At 35.8% G+C, this 15,996-nt stretch overlaps 1 protein-coding gene across 1 annotated transcript in view; it reads right to left on the bottom strand.

Annotated features, from left to right (window-relative positions):
* DHX36 (DEAH-box helicase 36) overlaps positions 1–15,996 on the bottom strand; it is a 50,883-nt gene that overhangs the window by 31,807 nt on the left and 3,080 nt on the right. Inside the window, exons 2-8 of the mRNA XM_015072150.3 lie at positions 11,032–11,156; positions 10,050–10,281; positions 6,205–6,243; positions 4,710–4,880; positions 2,902–2,981; positions 2,129–2,203; positions 1,812–1,978 (exon numbers count right to left, since the gene is read on the bottom strand). Coding sequence (XP_014927636.3) covers positions 1,812–1,978; positions 2,129–2,203; positions 2,902–2,981; positions 4,710–4,880; positions 6,205–6,243; positions 10,050–10,281; positions 11,032–11,156 — 889 coding nt within the window. The remainder of the gene's footprint in view (positions 1–1,811; positions 1,979–2,128; positions 2,204–2,901; positions 2,982–4,709; positions 4,881–6,204; positions 6,244–10,049; positions 10,282–11,031; positions 11,157–15,996) is intronic.

The raw sequence follows: 15,996 nt of genomic DNA, 5'->3' as shown, positions 1-15,996 counted from the left end.
TTAACAGATTATAAATAGGCCAGTACCTTTCTTACCTTTCTTAAGTTCAAAGATGGTCCTGGCACTTTTACAATTCTACCCTATTTTTCCATAATGAATTTAATGAAAAGTAGCAGTCTACTCTTCACTTACTACCATTTTACTGCTACCAAACTGTACACATGCATCACGGTTCTACAAAGTAACACAATATATCAAAGAATAGAGCATTTTAAGTTGGACTCATAACTCATTAGTTGGAAGTCTATTTGCTCTCCATCACTAGTCAAGATGGTACCAGCAGAACCCAAGTTTTAGTGAAATCAACTTAAGAAGCACTACTCTTATGGTACCCAGAATCAGGAAAAGAGAAAAAAAAGTAGTTCAAATAAGACCTAGCAAAATATTAAATTGTTACTTATTATTTTAGAAACACTAGGGGCACCTGGGTGGGTCAGTCGGTTAAGCGGCCAACTTCGGCTCAGGTCATGATCTCACGGTCTGTGAGTTCCAGCCCCGCGTCGGGCTCTGTGCTGACAGCTCAGAGCCTGGAGCCTGTTTCAGATTCTGTGTCTCCCTCTCTCTCTGACCCTCCCCCATTCATGCTTTGTCTCTCTCTGTGTCAAAAATAAATAAATGTTTAAAAAATTTAAAAAAAAAAAGAAAAAAAAAGAAACACTAGTTAAAAAAAAAAAACACAAACTACCTCTCTTAGTACTGTTACTTAAATGCTACTTATATTTCAGACCATGCAAAATAAGCAGTATACATTGTAAACCAAGGCCAACATAGCATCAAAGGTCAAAAAGTATCTCACGTGGTCTCACAGCTCTGCGTGTGAATTGCACAAGTTTGAGCAGTTTATTCAATGTTAGGTCTGGACCATGCATCAAAACAACAACAAACAAACAAAACAATACAAGCAACTAATTTCACACGTCTTTAAGCTTCCATTTTAACTATTCACCCTTACCCCACCCCCCACCATTTTCCTCTCCTCCTACAACTGGAAGCAAAAAAGGTAAGCATATTTTTTTAAAAAATGTACTCTACAGCTAGTCAAATTTTGTTTCAAATCCTTTCAACTCTTTTTTTAAATATTTACTTATTTTTGAGAGAGAGTGAGTGAGCTGGGGAGGGGTAGAGAGAAAGAGGGAGACACAGAATCCAAAGCAGGCTCCAGGCTCTGAGCTGTCAGCACAAGAGCCCAATGCAGGGCTCGAACTCATGAACCATGAGATCATGACCTGAGCTGAAGGTGAAGTCAGACGCTTAACCGACTGAGCCACCCGGGCACCCCTCAACCCTCTCTTAATTATGCAACCATTACAAGGCATACTGGAAAGACACATCGGCAAAAATGGGAATACTAGCACCTACCTCACGAGGTGTTAAGATGATAAAGTGCCAAATACAGTACACCTGGCACACTGAAGGTGTTCCAGAAGTGGCCATGAGTACTATTAGTATTAGCAAGCTGCCACTCTAGTCTGTGACAGTACATGAAAACCACAGAACAATCACAAAAAAAATGTTCAAAAAATTATTCAAACCTGCGGTTTGAACTCATTGATGCCACCTTAATTACCTGACGGTGGCACCAAACACCTACATGTCTTCACTGTAACACAGATGATGCCACCTTTCAAAAATAGGCTCAATTCTCTAATCTATGAGATTAGAAGCTAGGAGAATATTTACTAAACATTTATTTTAAGTACCTGGTACCTAGGAATGTATTAGCTTTTTGATTTTTTTTTTTAATTTTATTAACTCTAAATTCAGTGGCTTTGTGATAACTTCCTAAAGCAGTAATCATAAAATTTACTCACCAAAATATTCTGAAAATTTCTCAGCATTCAATGTTGCACTCATTAATATGACTTTCAGGTCAGGTCGAAAATTGAGAAGATCTTTAATAACAGTCATTAAAACATCTGACTGTAGGTTTCTCTCATGGATTTCATCAAGCACAATATGACTAACACTGGACAAACGCCTAAAGCAAAAGTGTGAAGTATGAAACTTAGTACAAAATTCAAAAACGGAACCATTCTACTTTAACAATTAGTAAAATCCAATTTAATACTGACATCTTTTGCTAATGTCTAACTAACTAACTGTCTGTCCTGAAGTGAAACATACTCACGAGTCTGACTGCAGCCACTGAAGGATAATTCCTGTTGTACAGTATAAGATAGAACCCTGCTTCCTTGGCAACCGACTGTGAATGAAAGACAGGAGATGAGTTTTGGTTTTAGTGTCTTTACTAAACAAATTACTAAGTACCACAAAAGTTTAAAAGAAAATCTTCACAATTAACTTTTTGGTTATAGGAATGCTTACTGCAACAGAGTAATGGGAAATACTACATTCAAGTTCACTATACATTATTTTCACTGTCACGATACATCAATGATGTCTTTTTAAAGGCATAACCATTAACATTCAGAAAACAACACTTAGGGGCCTAAATTTCTGTTCAGTGACTGAAAAATCAGTTCATTTAAAAAGCTAAATGGAATCTTGAGCTCCAGAAAAGGACTACAGATATACGGTAAGTTAAAGATACCAAAATCAATAAAGTCAATGGGGGGGGGGGGGGGGCGGGGGGGAAGGGATGGCAGTGGATGGTGGTACCAAAAGATACAAGACAGCAACTCCTTTCAAGTGCAGTGATGATCTACTAATGTATATCCAGGTAAGTTATTTCTCTAGTCATTTAATAATATAAAAGCACACTTTAAAAAAAAGACAATCCAAACAGGAGTTTGTAGTTTGCAAGCTTCCTATGCTGCAGTTACTTTAAATGTTAATTTTAATAGTAATCAACATAAAAATAGGGGGAAATCTTTCTTTTGAATCTCTAACTTCAAAGTTTCACTAAAATCTACCTGTATACAAGAGGTGAACATTCTTTACCTCTGGAGACGAATCTGGTATCCGGTACTATTACCATTGCCACAAGATTCGGCCCTTTCTGCGGCCACTCTCTCTGCAACCTTTAATCAAAATAAAAGACATTTACAAAGAAAATAGGATTTCCTTTAGGACAAATATCTTGAACTTCCATAAAATCTGGGATTTCTGAAAAAATGTTCATCAGATTTTCAGGAGTTAAAAAAAGGGACAGATACTAAAATTCAAGGGTTCTAAAACCGGGTATTGTCCCTTAAAAGCTGCAGACTACTGCCTCTTACGTTGACTTTTCACTTTCTCTTAAAAAGCCCTTCAAGGCAAATTCTCATCGCTATTTTCAAACTGCCTTTCTATATAGCATCCTCTCATTCATCTCTGCCTTTCTTTTGAACTTTTCTAAAACAGTTAGAAATCATGATCTAAACTTATAAACCTGTATATAATTTGAGGGCAAATACATGTTGGTACTTTTTGTTCCTCGAGATTTTGTTTTTGGTAGAGATTGGTGTTGCTTCATTCCTGGTTCTTGGTTTTGTTCTAAAAGTTATGGCTGCCAAAAATTAACTTGGAATTGATAATCCAATACGGATTTATGTAACTAAAAGTAACCAATAGACATCTTGTGACAGAACAGTGATTTATGAGATTAGAAATAGAAAATGGCATAATTAAGAAACAATACTTCGGAAATAAAACTTTCCAGTCAGTACATCCTGTATACACTGAGTTAGGCCACTATTTCACTTTTTATTACTTACTAAATTGCCCATTCAAGTACCAACAGATCTTGGAAAAATAAACAAAAAATAACCTAGATTTCTTCCCACTGTCAATATATATGTGTAATATTATATTAGTGAAAATTGATCATATTTTTAACTTACTTAAATCTAGCTATATAATTGTACTATACCAAAAGTGGTTCTTTTTTGCCATTCTGTCATCTTATATAATTTCTAGAAATATGATTCTACCAAAAAGACTACTGTACTTTCTTTAGAAATCATAGTTTAAATGTATACTGTTATTTCCTCCAAAATATTGTCACAATTGGTAATACAGTCTCTAACCAAATTCTTTATTAAATGACCTGGAGATGATAAATAGCAGTATCATACAACTAAACATAACCATAAATCTTTATAATTTAAATTTACACAAAAAACCATGTAACACTGAAATAAATTCACTATACCCATCAAATGTTGCAAGAAACCCCTAACATATTAAAAAATACATAACCCATACATTTAACTAGGTCATCTAACTAAACAAACAGAAATGCTGTTTGTTTGTAATAAACATGTACCTAAAAGTATTAATAGGATAAACCTAAAATAGTATCTTAATTTTTATGATAAATTCCCTCTTATTGAGCAATTGCATTAAAAAATTTAAAATGCAGCTAAAATATGCAAGGCTTCCTGCTTTCACCATCAGTGTTCTTACATACTGAAAAAACAATCTGAGAACCAAAAAACAATGCTGAATGAATCAAGTGGTAACATTTAAAGCATCTATACTGATGGGGATTATTTGGAGTTTATAATCCCACAAAAATTTATCAGCTTTCTCTTCTTCTAATTTTATACTAAAATTTACCTGAATTTATAATTTATCTTAAACTCATGAACATCTATTGTAAGAGGTCATTCAAGATTTTGGTCTTTACTACCAAATATTTAGTTTCAAAACAACACATCCTAAATCTATTTAAGAACCATTACAAACCTTCAAAGCAGTTTAGTTCCAGCAAGACTAGGAGGATGGAAAATAAAGTGGGGAATTTTAAAAAGTGAGACATTACTTACCGAAATGGCACTAATTCTTCTTGGCTGAGTACAAACTATCCTGCATGCAGATCCTTTTCCTCTTTCAATGTAGTTATCCAAAATGAACTGAGTAACTTGAGTAGTTTTTCCACAACCAGTTTCACCACTTATTACTGTTACTTGATGGTTATCAATCATATTCACCAATTCCTATTTCAAAATGGAAAATAAGTTGAAGAACATCACATAGTGACTAACTCTGAAAAAGTAGTAATCAAAATACCATCAAACTGAAGGTAACCATTTTTAACAAAGGTATTAATGCATTTAAAATTTTGTTAAATGCAATGCTGACAGTTTGTATATCTGGGTCTACCTGTTTTCAAGAGAAAAGCAGCATCAAATTATGAAAAAAACAAACACAAGGCACTATGAAAGGAAAACACACCAACAAGAACTAGAAGAGACAGCTGTAAGTTCTACACCTAAGAATAAACATTAATTAAAAAGAATGCTGAGTGTAGGACTACTGAGTACAAGAAAAATCCCAATACCCAACCAACTACTGAAGACATTAAGGGGTTATATCAAAACTCAAACAATACGGCTTAATCTGCAGAACAAGTTTTGTATGCTGTTCCAGAGAACAAGGAAGTCTATAATTATTTCCTTTCAAATAATTAAAGTTCGTAAATACCTAAATCAAAGGGGTAAACTTCAAATATCTGGAAAACCTCACATTTGGGGAAGGTCTTTCTTAAAACTTTTAGATAAACACTAATATTTTTAATAGTAATATTCACTGTATTAATAAGACCATCCTACTACTTCAAAGTAGTATTGGAGGTTATTTTTATCTACATTTTGAAAACTCACCTTTAAAAATTTTCCCATCTACTCTAACACACTATACATATATCAGAACAAGTTCCAAGTTTAAACAATGAAATTATAGCTTGTACAGCATGTAATTAATTCATTCAATATTTACTGGGGGGGGGGGGGTCTCTGAGTCAAGTAATACATAGTGAACACTTTGTCCTCAAGAATTTACACCAGCCTAAGGGAGGAAAAAACACTGTGGCAGGTGGTACTTAACCAAAACTTTAATCAAAACAAAGTAAGGCTGAGAGAACAGAGTAGGATGGAGAACTGTATTACTCTCTATAAGGTAACTATGTAATAAAGCATAATAAATTAACTAAAGTACTCTATTTTCAGTAGTCTCAATTTTAACTAAAATGTTTGGTCTCAAATTAGGAGTAAGGGTATTTACCCAAGATAACTTACATGTGAAAATTCTATTTTTCTTAAAGCTCTAAACATTTCATTTTAGACAGAAATGAGAAAAGTTCAGGAAAATGGTTTCATGACCATTTTTTTCTTTTGGTCTTTCAAAAATTCAAAAGAATAAAATGAACTTTCAATAATATCCTTCAGAGGAAAGTTCTTTAGTTTGTATTTTTTGATATAGATCTTAAAAGAATTATATTTTAAGTATTTTGCAAATTAAAGGATATATTATTTATTTTACCTTTTGCATTCCATATGAAGGCAGCTTTTCCCTGAAATGCTGAAAATTAAAAACAATTGTTAATTTTCACAAAAGAATCAAATTACAATCATGGTAATCAGAATATATCACAAATATGCTAGAATCCCAATATATTATTACTTCATTGATTATGTCAAGTATCAAGACTTAAAAAAGAATTTTTATAAAAAAGAACTCATGAACTTAACAATCCCCTTTATTTTTAAAACACTGAAAAAGAGAATTCCATTACATTCAACAGAGTGGAGACACTTTCTTTGAGTTAAAGCGGCAGTAAAATGCAATCTGTCGTCTAATATAGCATTCTTGTAGTCCCTAAATTACTTTTACCATCGTTTGTTTGTTTTATATATTCATCTTAGATTTGTTTTGCTATCACAATTCATTTCCCACCCATCAATCCACCATTTACTAATCCATAAGGCACTGGTACAGATTACTTACTTATGGGTACTTGCCTTTGAGAATCAAAGAAAATTGAAAACAAGTAACATGTGGGGCACCTGGGTGGCTCAGTCAGTTAAGCGTCCGGCTTCAGCTCAGGTCACTATCTCACAGTTCGTGGGTTCAAGCCCCATGTCGGACTCTGTGCTGATAGCCCAGAGCCCAGAGCCTGGAGCCTGCTTTGGATTGTGGCTCCCTCTCTCTCTCTGCCCCTCCCCTGCTCTCACTCTGTCACTGTGTCTCTCAAAACTAAATAAACATTAAAAAAATAAATAAATAAATACATAAAACAAGTAATATGTGAAGAAAATCTGGTCCTACCATTTAAGAGCTAAGATCTTAAGACAAACCTGGATCCTGAATCCCTCAAAGGTTGTATCTCATAAGGTTGCAAGGAATCTGAATGAAAAACCTTTGTATAAAAAGTAGCAGTTTCTGACACATATAAGCTACTTAATTTTTGGTGAATTGCAACTGAAACACCCAAGAAGAAATGATTAACTCCTGTATCTTTTATTTGATGATGTCTTTGCAATTCTGAAAACCTACACTACATGAAAATGACATATACTTAAGAGTATTATGGTTTACAATGACCTAGGTACATTATAACATGGAAAAACAAACCATAGCTTTAATAAACTTCCTTTATTAAAAAGAAAAAAAAAGCAGTAAAATTAGAACTGTCCCAGGTAATCCAGTATATTATTGCCATTTTTCAAAAATTTTTATTTCTTGAAATATTGCCCTCATCTTTTGCCTACTTGATTTGTCAAATAGGAGAATAAAAAAAAATCCCCCACTATTATTTTATTGTGATGTAATTGACATACAACATTATAATAGTTTCAGGTGTATAACATGATTCAGTATCTTCTTGTACTATGAAATGATTACCACAGTTAAGTCTAGTTAATATCCATCATCACACATATTTACAATTTTTTTCTTTATAACAAGAACTTTTAAGCTCTTAGCAACTTTCAAATATACAGGGTAGCATTACTAACTATACGCTATATATTGTATATTAGTGTTATATATATAACACATTGTTAATACATTAACATTATATATATATTAGCATTATTAACTATGCTATATATGCCTGCTTGGTTATGGTCAGTCAGGTAATTCTCAGTATCATAAAAAACAAGGCAATGTGATGACGTGAATGAATTCTAGCAATTTGAAACAAGTTGCCACACTTTTGTTGGTAATTTTTTATTATAATGCATTATTTAAAACCATTTAATGATTTCTAGAAGTACTTCATGTACTTCAATGTAACCATCTCAATATATAAATATATAGAAGCTCTCCCATTAAATTTGAAACTAGCATTAACCACATTTGCTTTCTAAATATGTAAATGCTGAAGATAGTTACAACCCAATATTCTTTATCAAGACAGACAACCCTTCTATTTCCTCATTTCTGGCTGTAACCCTGAGATATGAGGCAATGAAGATTATAAGCTGCTTGAAGACAGGAAATGTCTTATTAGTCTTCAGAAAACACAGCACAATGACAGACATGTAAAAAATGGAAAATTAATGTTTATTAAATAAATCATAACAATGGCATATTACCAAAAAGGATTAAAAAGTTGAGCTCTTAAGCACATCTAACTTTTATTTTATTTTTTATTTTATTTATTTTGAGAGAGCAAGAGCACAAGCAAAGAAAGGGCAAAAGGAGAGGGAGACAGAGAATCCCAAACAGGTTCCACATGACCTAGGGCTTGATGGCACAACTGTGAGATCATGACCTGAGCTGAAAAGAAGAGTCAGGGGCTCAACCAACTGAGCCACCCAGGCACCCAACACATCTGAATTTTAGACTGGATTCCGTTACTAGCTGTGCAACTGTAGATAGGTCACTTAACCTAAGGTATTTTCCCCTCTCCATCACAAGTATGCAGAATTTCTTACACAGGGTTGTTGGGAGGTTTAAATGATGTAGTACATGTGAAGTGTTTGTAAGTGTCTAGCCAATAGGAAGAATGTTTTACACATTTCTTCCCCTAACTTCCTTACTGGATCACTCACACATTTTTAATATGTGAGTCCGTCCTCCAAACAAAGCAGAGAGATAGGAGCTAAATCTCCTTCTTCCTAAGGCTATAAAAGAAGCTCTGCTCTCAACCACAATAATCTGAAATGATTAAACTTGAAGTCTCCTGTCCTGGAATCATACATAGGCATCAAAAAATTACACAATTCCCCTCTGGACAACCTTACCTCAACTTTTTGTTTTTTTAATTTTTTCATTTTTGAGAGACAGAGACAAAGCATGAGCAGGGGAGGGGCAGAGAGAGAGGGAGACACAGAATCTGAAGCAGGTTCCAGGCTCTGAACTCTCAGCACAGAGACCGACACGAGGCTCAAACTCACAGACCTGCGATCATGACATGACCTGAGCTGAAGTTGGACGCTTAACTGACCGAGCCACCCTGGTGCCCCACTTTTTTTTTTTTAAATAATTTTTTTAAGTTTATTTATTTTGAGAGGGACAAAGACAGCATGAGCAGGGGAGGGGCAGAGAAAGTGGGAGAGAAAGAATCCCAAGTAGGCTCTGTGCTGTCAGTGCAGTGCCCAATGCAGGGCTCAAACTCATGAAACTGTGAGATCATGAGTGAGCCAAAACCGAGAGTCAAGACACTTAACCGACTGAGCAATCCAGGTGCCCCTTTACCTCAACTGTTCTAATCAGGATATCCAACCTGATCAACGACAGTCAATGGATCCTTTCTTTCCTATGGGACAGGTGATATTCTGCCTTTCTCACAAAGAGTAATACATATTTGCATATTAAAGATGTGGCCCTCAGAATTTCCTCATTTTCTCTTAAAAGAAATACACGTGAACATTTTATTACATCTATCTCTAGAATATCCACAAAGCGTAAATTTTATGTTTTAACAGGAAGGGACCTAAAAATATCTTGCCTACCATAGAAAGAACATACTGAAAAACTCAGAAGAATTTTGTTCTTGTCAGTCTTATCTTTAAAATGCTGGTGAACATATGTACATCATAACTTTGGGGTATTTAATTTTATCATCTGTAAAAGGAAGGAGTTGGATTAAATGGTCTAGACACCTTACAGTTCCAACCACCTTGTCTTGTACGACATCTCACAAAACTGTCCAAGAAAGGTTCAGCTGATTTCTTCCCCTCACTATGTAAGCTGCTGTAGGTTATATGCAATTCCACTCCCAATGCTTTTCTCTGGTATAAGACAAAGAATCCCCACAGAGAACAGTCTATAGAAATACCACTGATCTATACCACGTAGCTACTTCTAAACGTAAATATATTTTTATCAAGTGTGAGAAGAAATGACAAAAACTTTTTCCACATCTTGCTTTCCATTACCTGCATTTCAATATACCGAGGGTCACTTTTTTTCTTTTGTAAATCTTCCAATAGATGTTGGTCTAAGGTTACATCAGGTTCATTTTCTTGCAAGAGATACTCAGAATCTCGGTCAATATATTTGTCCCTGATTCTAAATGTCCTCTTTTCTTGATTTATCAATTTCTTTTCCTGGTCCTCAAGTTTTTTCTCTGAGTTTGGTTTGCTCTCAGCAGGAGCTTCAGTCCCGTAACTATTTTGACAAAATAAAAAAATGATAAAAGGTTAAATGAAGAGCTGCTACAGCCCTGAAACAAAACAATATGCTATTTATTTTAAAATCACCAGCTATTATTCTTTCTTAGATCAATTTTGAAAATACTTAGATTTTTATAATGAATTCAAAGTTTTCCTCCTTGTAAATAGATATTACCATACAAGTTATTCCTTGGGTAGCTAAAAAAATTAAAATTCACGTAAGTCATCCCTCCATTGCAATGACTTACCGTATTTTTCTGATTTTTCTAAGCTTCATTTCACAACTTCCATTTTCTTCCTGCCACCATTTCTGAGTGCTTATAAATGGGATGCTACATTATACAGCCCCAGAAAAACCTCTCTTAATTTTTCCTCTAAATGGTACAGCCCCCGTAATCATCCTAAAATGGCAACAATTTAACTTCTTACAGATTTCTCCCAGAATTTTGGAAATACAAAGATGGTGAAAAGGAAAACAATAAACAATCACTTAATAATGATCACATATCCAAATAGACTATTCCTACCATTTAGCTTTCTGTGGAATGAATGTGCCATCTGGATTTTTTTCAATCTACCACCAAAGAGAGTCAGTCTATGTAAGAAAAAGGCTTACTTCAAGGTAAAATTTCACTTATTGAAGAGTCTAAAGAGGTTATTTTTATTATCTTTTTTTCCCCCTAGCCAAGGCTATGAAAGAAGTGTTAACTCGGTCCATTCTTTAAAAGAATGTGTTTTGCTTTACCCGTGATCTTCAGGAGCAAACCAGGATATCTGTGCTTCCGAATCTTTATCATTCTTAGCTTGGACTGAATGCAGCAGCTGCACAATTTGTTCTTCTCGACGTTCATCCATGTGTACTACGGCTCTCTATTTTGTGCAAAGCAAACAGTATCCTTATCAACACTAGAAAGCATGTACAAAATCATTTGATAACTAAAACAAAAGAGCAGATATATACATATCCAACATTCATATGAAACCTAAAATTGCCCTACCAGGTGCTCTAGTCCAATTTCACTTCACAGACCTAATGTTAATATTTTTGTATATATCCTTTTTCTGCTATATATACCTATAAAATTAGCTGCAATATAACTGGCAAAGAAAGTACATTTACATCCCTTACTACAACTTCGGTTCCTTTCTCTTCTACCCTCTCACATACTGATTATTATAAATTTTTGTCTGAAATTTTCAAAGATACAATTAAAGTTACTAAAACACAAATGTTTGGTTTAAAAAAAAGCTAATTGAAAACTGGAAATAATATTTGGTGGCAATGAGCACTTTAAAGTTCTTACAGTAAAAAGATGAATACGTTAGGAAGAAGGCTGAGCTCAGAGGAAATAAATAAAATTGATCAACATTCATGAAGATGCTCCAATATGGTGATGATGTAGCTGCTTCAGAAGAGAATTAAACAAACAATACCGGACAGGATAGGAATTACACTGTACACAGTAAGAACAAGAACTTTTACAACTGTTCTTTTATAATTGTACATTGTAACTAGTTGAATTTAAACAGAGTAGTTAAGAGAGGGTAGATTTTTCCTCAAGTGTGCAGACAGGAAAGACGACCAAGATATTAAATGAAAAAAAAAAAAAAACAGTCGTAGAAAATATATGCAGCACAATCTTATTTTCATTATTATTAATATTGAAATAGATTATTCACTTTATATCCTACATTTTTGCAGTATGTCTTCCAGATGTATTTTTTTGTTTGTTTGTTTATTCACTTCTGAGAGACAGAGAAACAGAGCACTAGCAGGGGAGGGGAGACACAGAATCCGAAGCAGACTCCAGACCCTGATCTGTTAGCACAGAGCCCAAGACGGGGCTCAAACCCACGAACCGTGAGATCATAACCTGAGCCAAAGTTGGACACTTAACTCACTGAGCCACCCAGGCGCCCCCAGATGTATTTCTTTTTTTTTTCCAACGTTTATTTATTTTTGGGACAGAGAGAGACAGAGCATGAACGGGGGAGGGGCAGAGAGAGGGAGACACACAGAATCAGAAACAGGCTCCAGGCTCTGAGCCATCAGCCCAGAGCCTGACGCGGGGCTCGAACTCACGGACCACGAGATCGTGACCTGGCTGAAGTCAGACGCTTAACCGACTGCGCCACCCAGGGGCCCCAGATGTATTTCTGACACACAGTAGTAGATGATGCAGAGAAGTTTGCCAAAAGGATGAATGGCTGAATCTATTTTTTGCAATGAATGTGCATGACTTTTGTGTTAAATCCATTTTTCTCTTTAAAGAAATACACAAAAAGAATACAAGCAGATCTCTGGGAAATTCCAGAAGACTTCTGCAACTTAACTGAAAAGTTTACTAAAACAATCATTATGCTTATACAATTAAAAAGTCCAAACTCTGGCTGATAGGAAAGCCGTAAGGAAGTACAGGTTAGAGCAAAATCTGTTTATTGACAGGTACTAAAGCCCATCATTTTTTTTTTTAACTATACAGCATGAAAATCTCGTTAAAATGGTTTATATATCAGACTAATGTATCTCTTCATAGTATAGGGTATGTAGTCTCCACCAAGACTAGGAGCTTGTACCTGGTTTCTCCTAGACTGCTCTATGCATCTTTTTTACCTGTGATGATTTTAATCTGTAAAGATCTGCTGTAAAAAACCCCAAAACATTGCATATGTCAGCTCTTCAGAGTTCTGCAATTCCTTCTAGTAAATTACGGAACCTGAGTGGTCTTGGGGACACCCAACACAGAGTTTCATTATTGGAACATTTCTGCCCTATACTTTGAATTCTGTAATGTCCTCAGCACATGTTAACATTTATTGCTTTGTATACCTACATGAAATGGTTATCGAGTTTTTTCTTGGCAGTCAGAAACTACAGGGCATTTTAATGATTAAAGACTACTCTAGGAAGGAACCCCAAGACATAAAGTCATTATCAAGCAAAGTTTCCTTAATTTTTCCCAACACCTCAACCACCCAAAGGCACTGTTTCTTCTGTTCACTTTCAAAATGGGACAGATTAAGCACTTCTTCTCTGAAGAATGATTTATTTCCAATTGAAAGTCACAGAATAGCATTTCTTCAACCAAACAAAACCTTATATTTTGAAGTTTTTTTTTTATCTCTACTAGCAGAACAAAAGTTCTTCTCACCTTGCTGTATGAGTTTTAGATATTCACAAAAAAGGCAGGATGACTGAAAAATGAAAAAGTCCCTGAAAACATAATTTATACTTTTTTTTTTATGTTTACCTATTTTTGAGAGAGAGACAAAGTACAAGCAGGGGAAGGGATAGAGAAAGAGGGAGAGACAGAATCCAAAGCAGGCTCCATCCTCTGAGTCATTCAGGGCAGAGCCTGATGCAGGACTCAAACCCATCAACTGTGAGATAATGACCTGAGCCAAAGTCGGACGTTTAACTGACTGAGCCACTCAGGTGCGCCCAATAATTTATACTTTTTAATAAAAACACAACTTATACCTCCTATAAATTGTTTTTAACAAGGTTCTCCCACAACGAGGCTCCAGAGGCTATGGGCAGTGGAGATTTTAGGAGTGCCAAAATTCCAAACATGGATCTAACCTTTTTTTTTGGTAGGTTACTTCCTCCTAATCTTCTACCAGTGGTATCACCCTTCACTCTACCTCACCCCTCAAGCATGGAGAATCTCAATCATGTTTTGGGTGTCATGACTATTTTATCAGCGCATTTAATTTTTTTATTGTTTTCCCCTTTTTTGGACAACCTCAAATATCCTTGCTTTTAGTCATAAATTCCTGGCAAAGAAGATCCACAGTGATACCCAACAAATTGTCTACGTTTATTAGCTTCTAATTGTGTGCAACTATTTTAAACCATTACCACCTTCCTGTTTACCCTCACCATTTCACAAAGAAAACAAAAACAAATGGAAAAATCCTCAACTGATTGCCACCAAACCCAAGTCCACCTGTATCAGAATCTATCCTTTGTTCTCTTCCTTCCCGTTAATGGAATTGGGAGGCCATTTTCCTGCTTAAGGTTGATCTCTCCACTAAACTCTGCAGTCCAATAATTCCTTTCACCTCCTCAGGGCTAATCCTTCTATTGAGATTTACATTCCTTTCCTAAATCTCTCTCTGGTAGTCATTAGCCTACTGATCAATATTCTGGTTTGCCTCTTTCCAGGTATATGGTAGAAGTACATTTTCCCACCCATGACGTAAGCATGACCATGTGACTTACTGGCCAGAGAAATGTAAACAGGAGTCTCTTAAGAATCAGGGCAATTTACTGTATTCCCTCCAGCTGCCACCAAAACCAGCTACTTTTCAGATGGGTGGAGCTCTGTGAGCCATTCTCATAAGGAGAACTCTCAACCTAACTCCCAATGGTCCAGTAATTTGAGTAGAAAAGCAACCTTTGTTGTTGTTATAGCTCCCTATGATTTGGAGGCTGTTTACTACTGCAGCATAATTTAATCTACCTGATAAACGTTTCCTCTCCACTGACTCCCTACCATCAGTACATGAACAGGAATAGAGTCAAATTTCTTTACCTTAAAAAGAAAAAACGTTTATTTATTTGTGAGACAGAGAAAGAGTGTGTGCACATCAGGGGTGGGGGCAGACAAGAGAGGGAGGGAGAGAATCCCAAGCAGGCTCCACACTGTCTGTTTGGAGCCGGACTGGGTCTCAGGAGCCACGAGATCATGATCTGAGAGGAAATCAGAGTTGGTCACTTAACAGACTGAGCCACCGAGGCCTCCCAAATCTCTTTACTTCTACAACACAAAATCCTCTTTTGAATCCAGCCAACCCTATCAGATACTGCCCTATTTTTCTTTCTCCTCTTCACAGTAAAACTGATTGAAAAGTTCTCCATTTCTTCACCTCTCCTTCACTAGTCAGCCCCCTGCAATCTGGCTTTTACCTCCACCACTCCACAGAAAGGGCTCTCATTAAAGTTGCCAAGGACCTTGTTGCTAAATCCAATAGGCACTCTGAGTTCTGACCTTACTTGACATCTCTGTAGCATTTGCCACTATTTGATTACTTTCCTTTTTTCATACACCCTTTGCTGCCTTCAACACTGCTCCTGGATTCCAAACACCCACCTTATTTTCCTCTTCTCTGGCTGTTCCTTCCTAGATAAGAATCTATGAAACTTCTCTTACTCCAACCCTTAAATTTTCTTACTCTACACTGAACCCTAGTGATCTCTAAACTAGCAACACTGACACCATTTGGGATTCTGTCAGGAAAATAGAATCTCTCACTCCACCCTCGTCCCAAGGTGCCAAGACTTTCAAGTCTGAAAAACAATGATCTATAGAATTTAGGCCTGCACCCACTTGTCTTCTCCATTCACTATCCATAGGACCTACTATCCTTAGGACCACGAACTGCCAATCTAGATTTCTCTAGGCATCAGATCCACAGGGCCTCCTACCTCCCTGAAATCCTCACTTTTATGCCCTACAACATCAAACTCAGGGTCCTTAAGCTGAGTCTATCTTCCTCCATCAAGCCTGTTTCTTATATAGTCATAAACATGTCATTTATTAATACATACTTGCTTTCCCCTTCCCTCCCAGATAAAATCACTTCTGAATCTCCTAAATTGCTTTAATCTGTCCACTTTCTTCCATCCATCTTCATGTACTAATTTAAGCTATCATTTCTCACCTTAATTACTGCAAAGGCTACTTAACTGGTCTCCCTGTCCCAG

Source organism: Acinonyx jubatus, chromosome C2 (assembly GCF_027475565.1).
Source record: "Acinonyx jubatus isolate Ajub_Pintada_27869175 chromosome C2, VMU_Ajub_asm_v1.0, whole genome shotgun sequence".
In the NCBI taxonomy this organism is placed as follows: Eukaryota; Metazoa; Chordata; class Mammalia; order Carnivora; family Felidae; genus Acinonyx; species Acinonyx jubatus.
The sequence above is the reverse complement of the archived record's forward strand: the minus strand, read 5'-3'. Positions and strand labels throughout refer to the sequence as shown.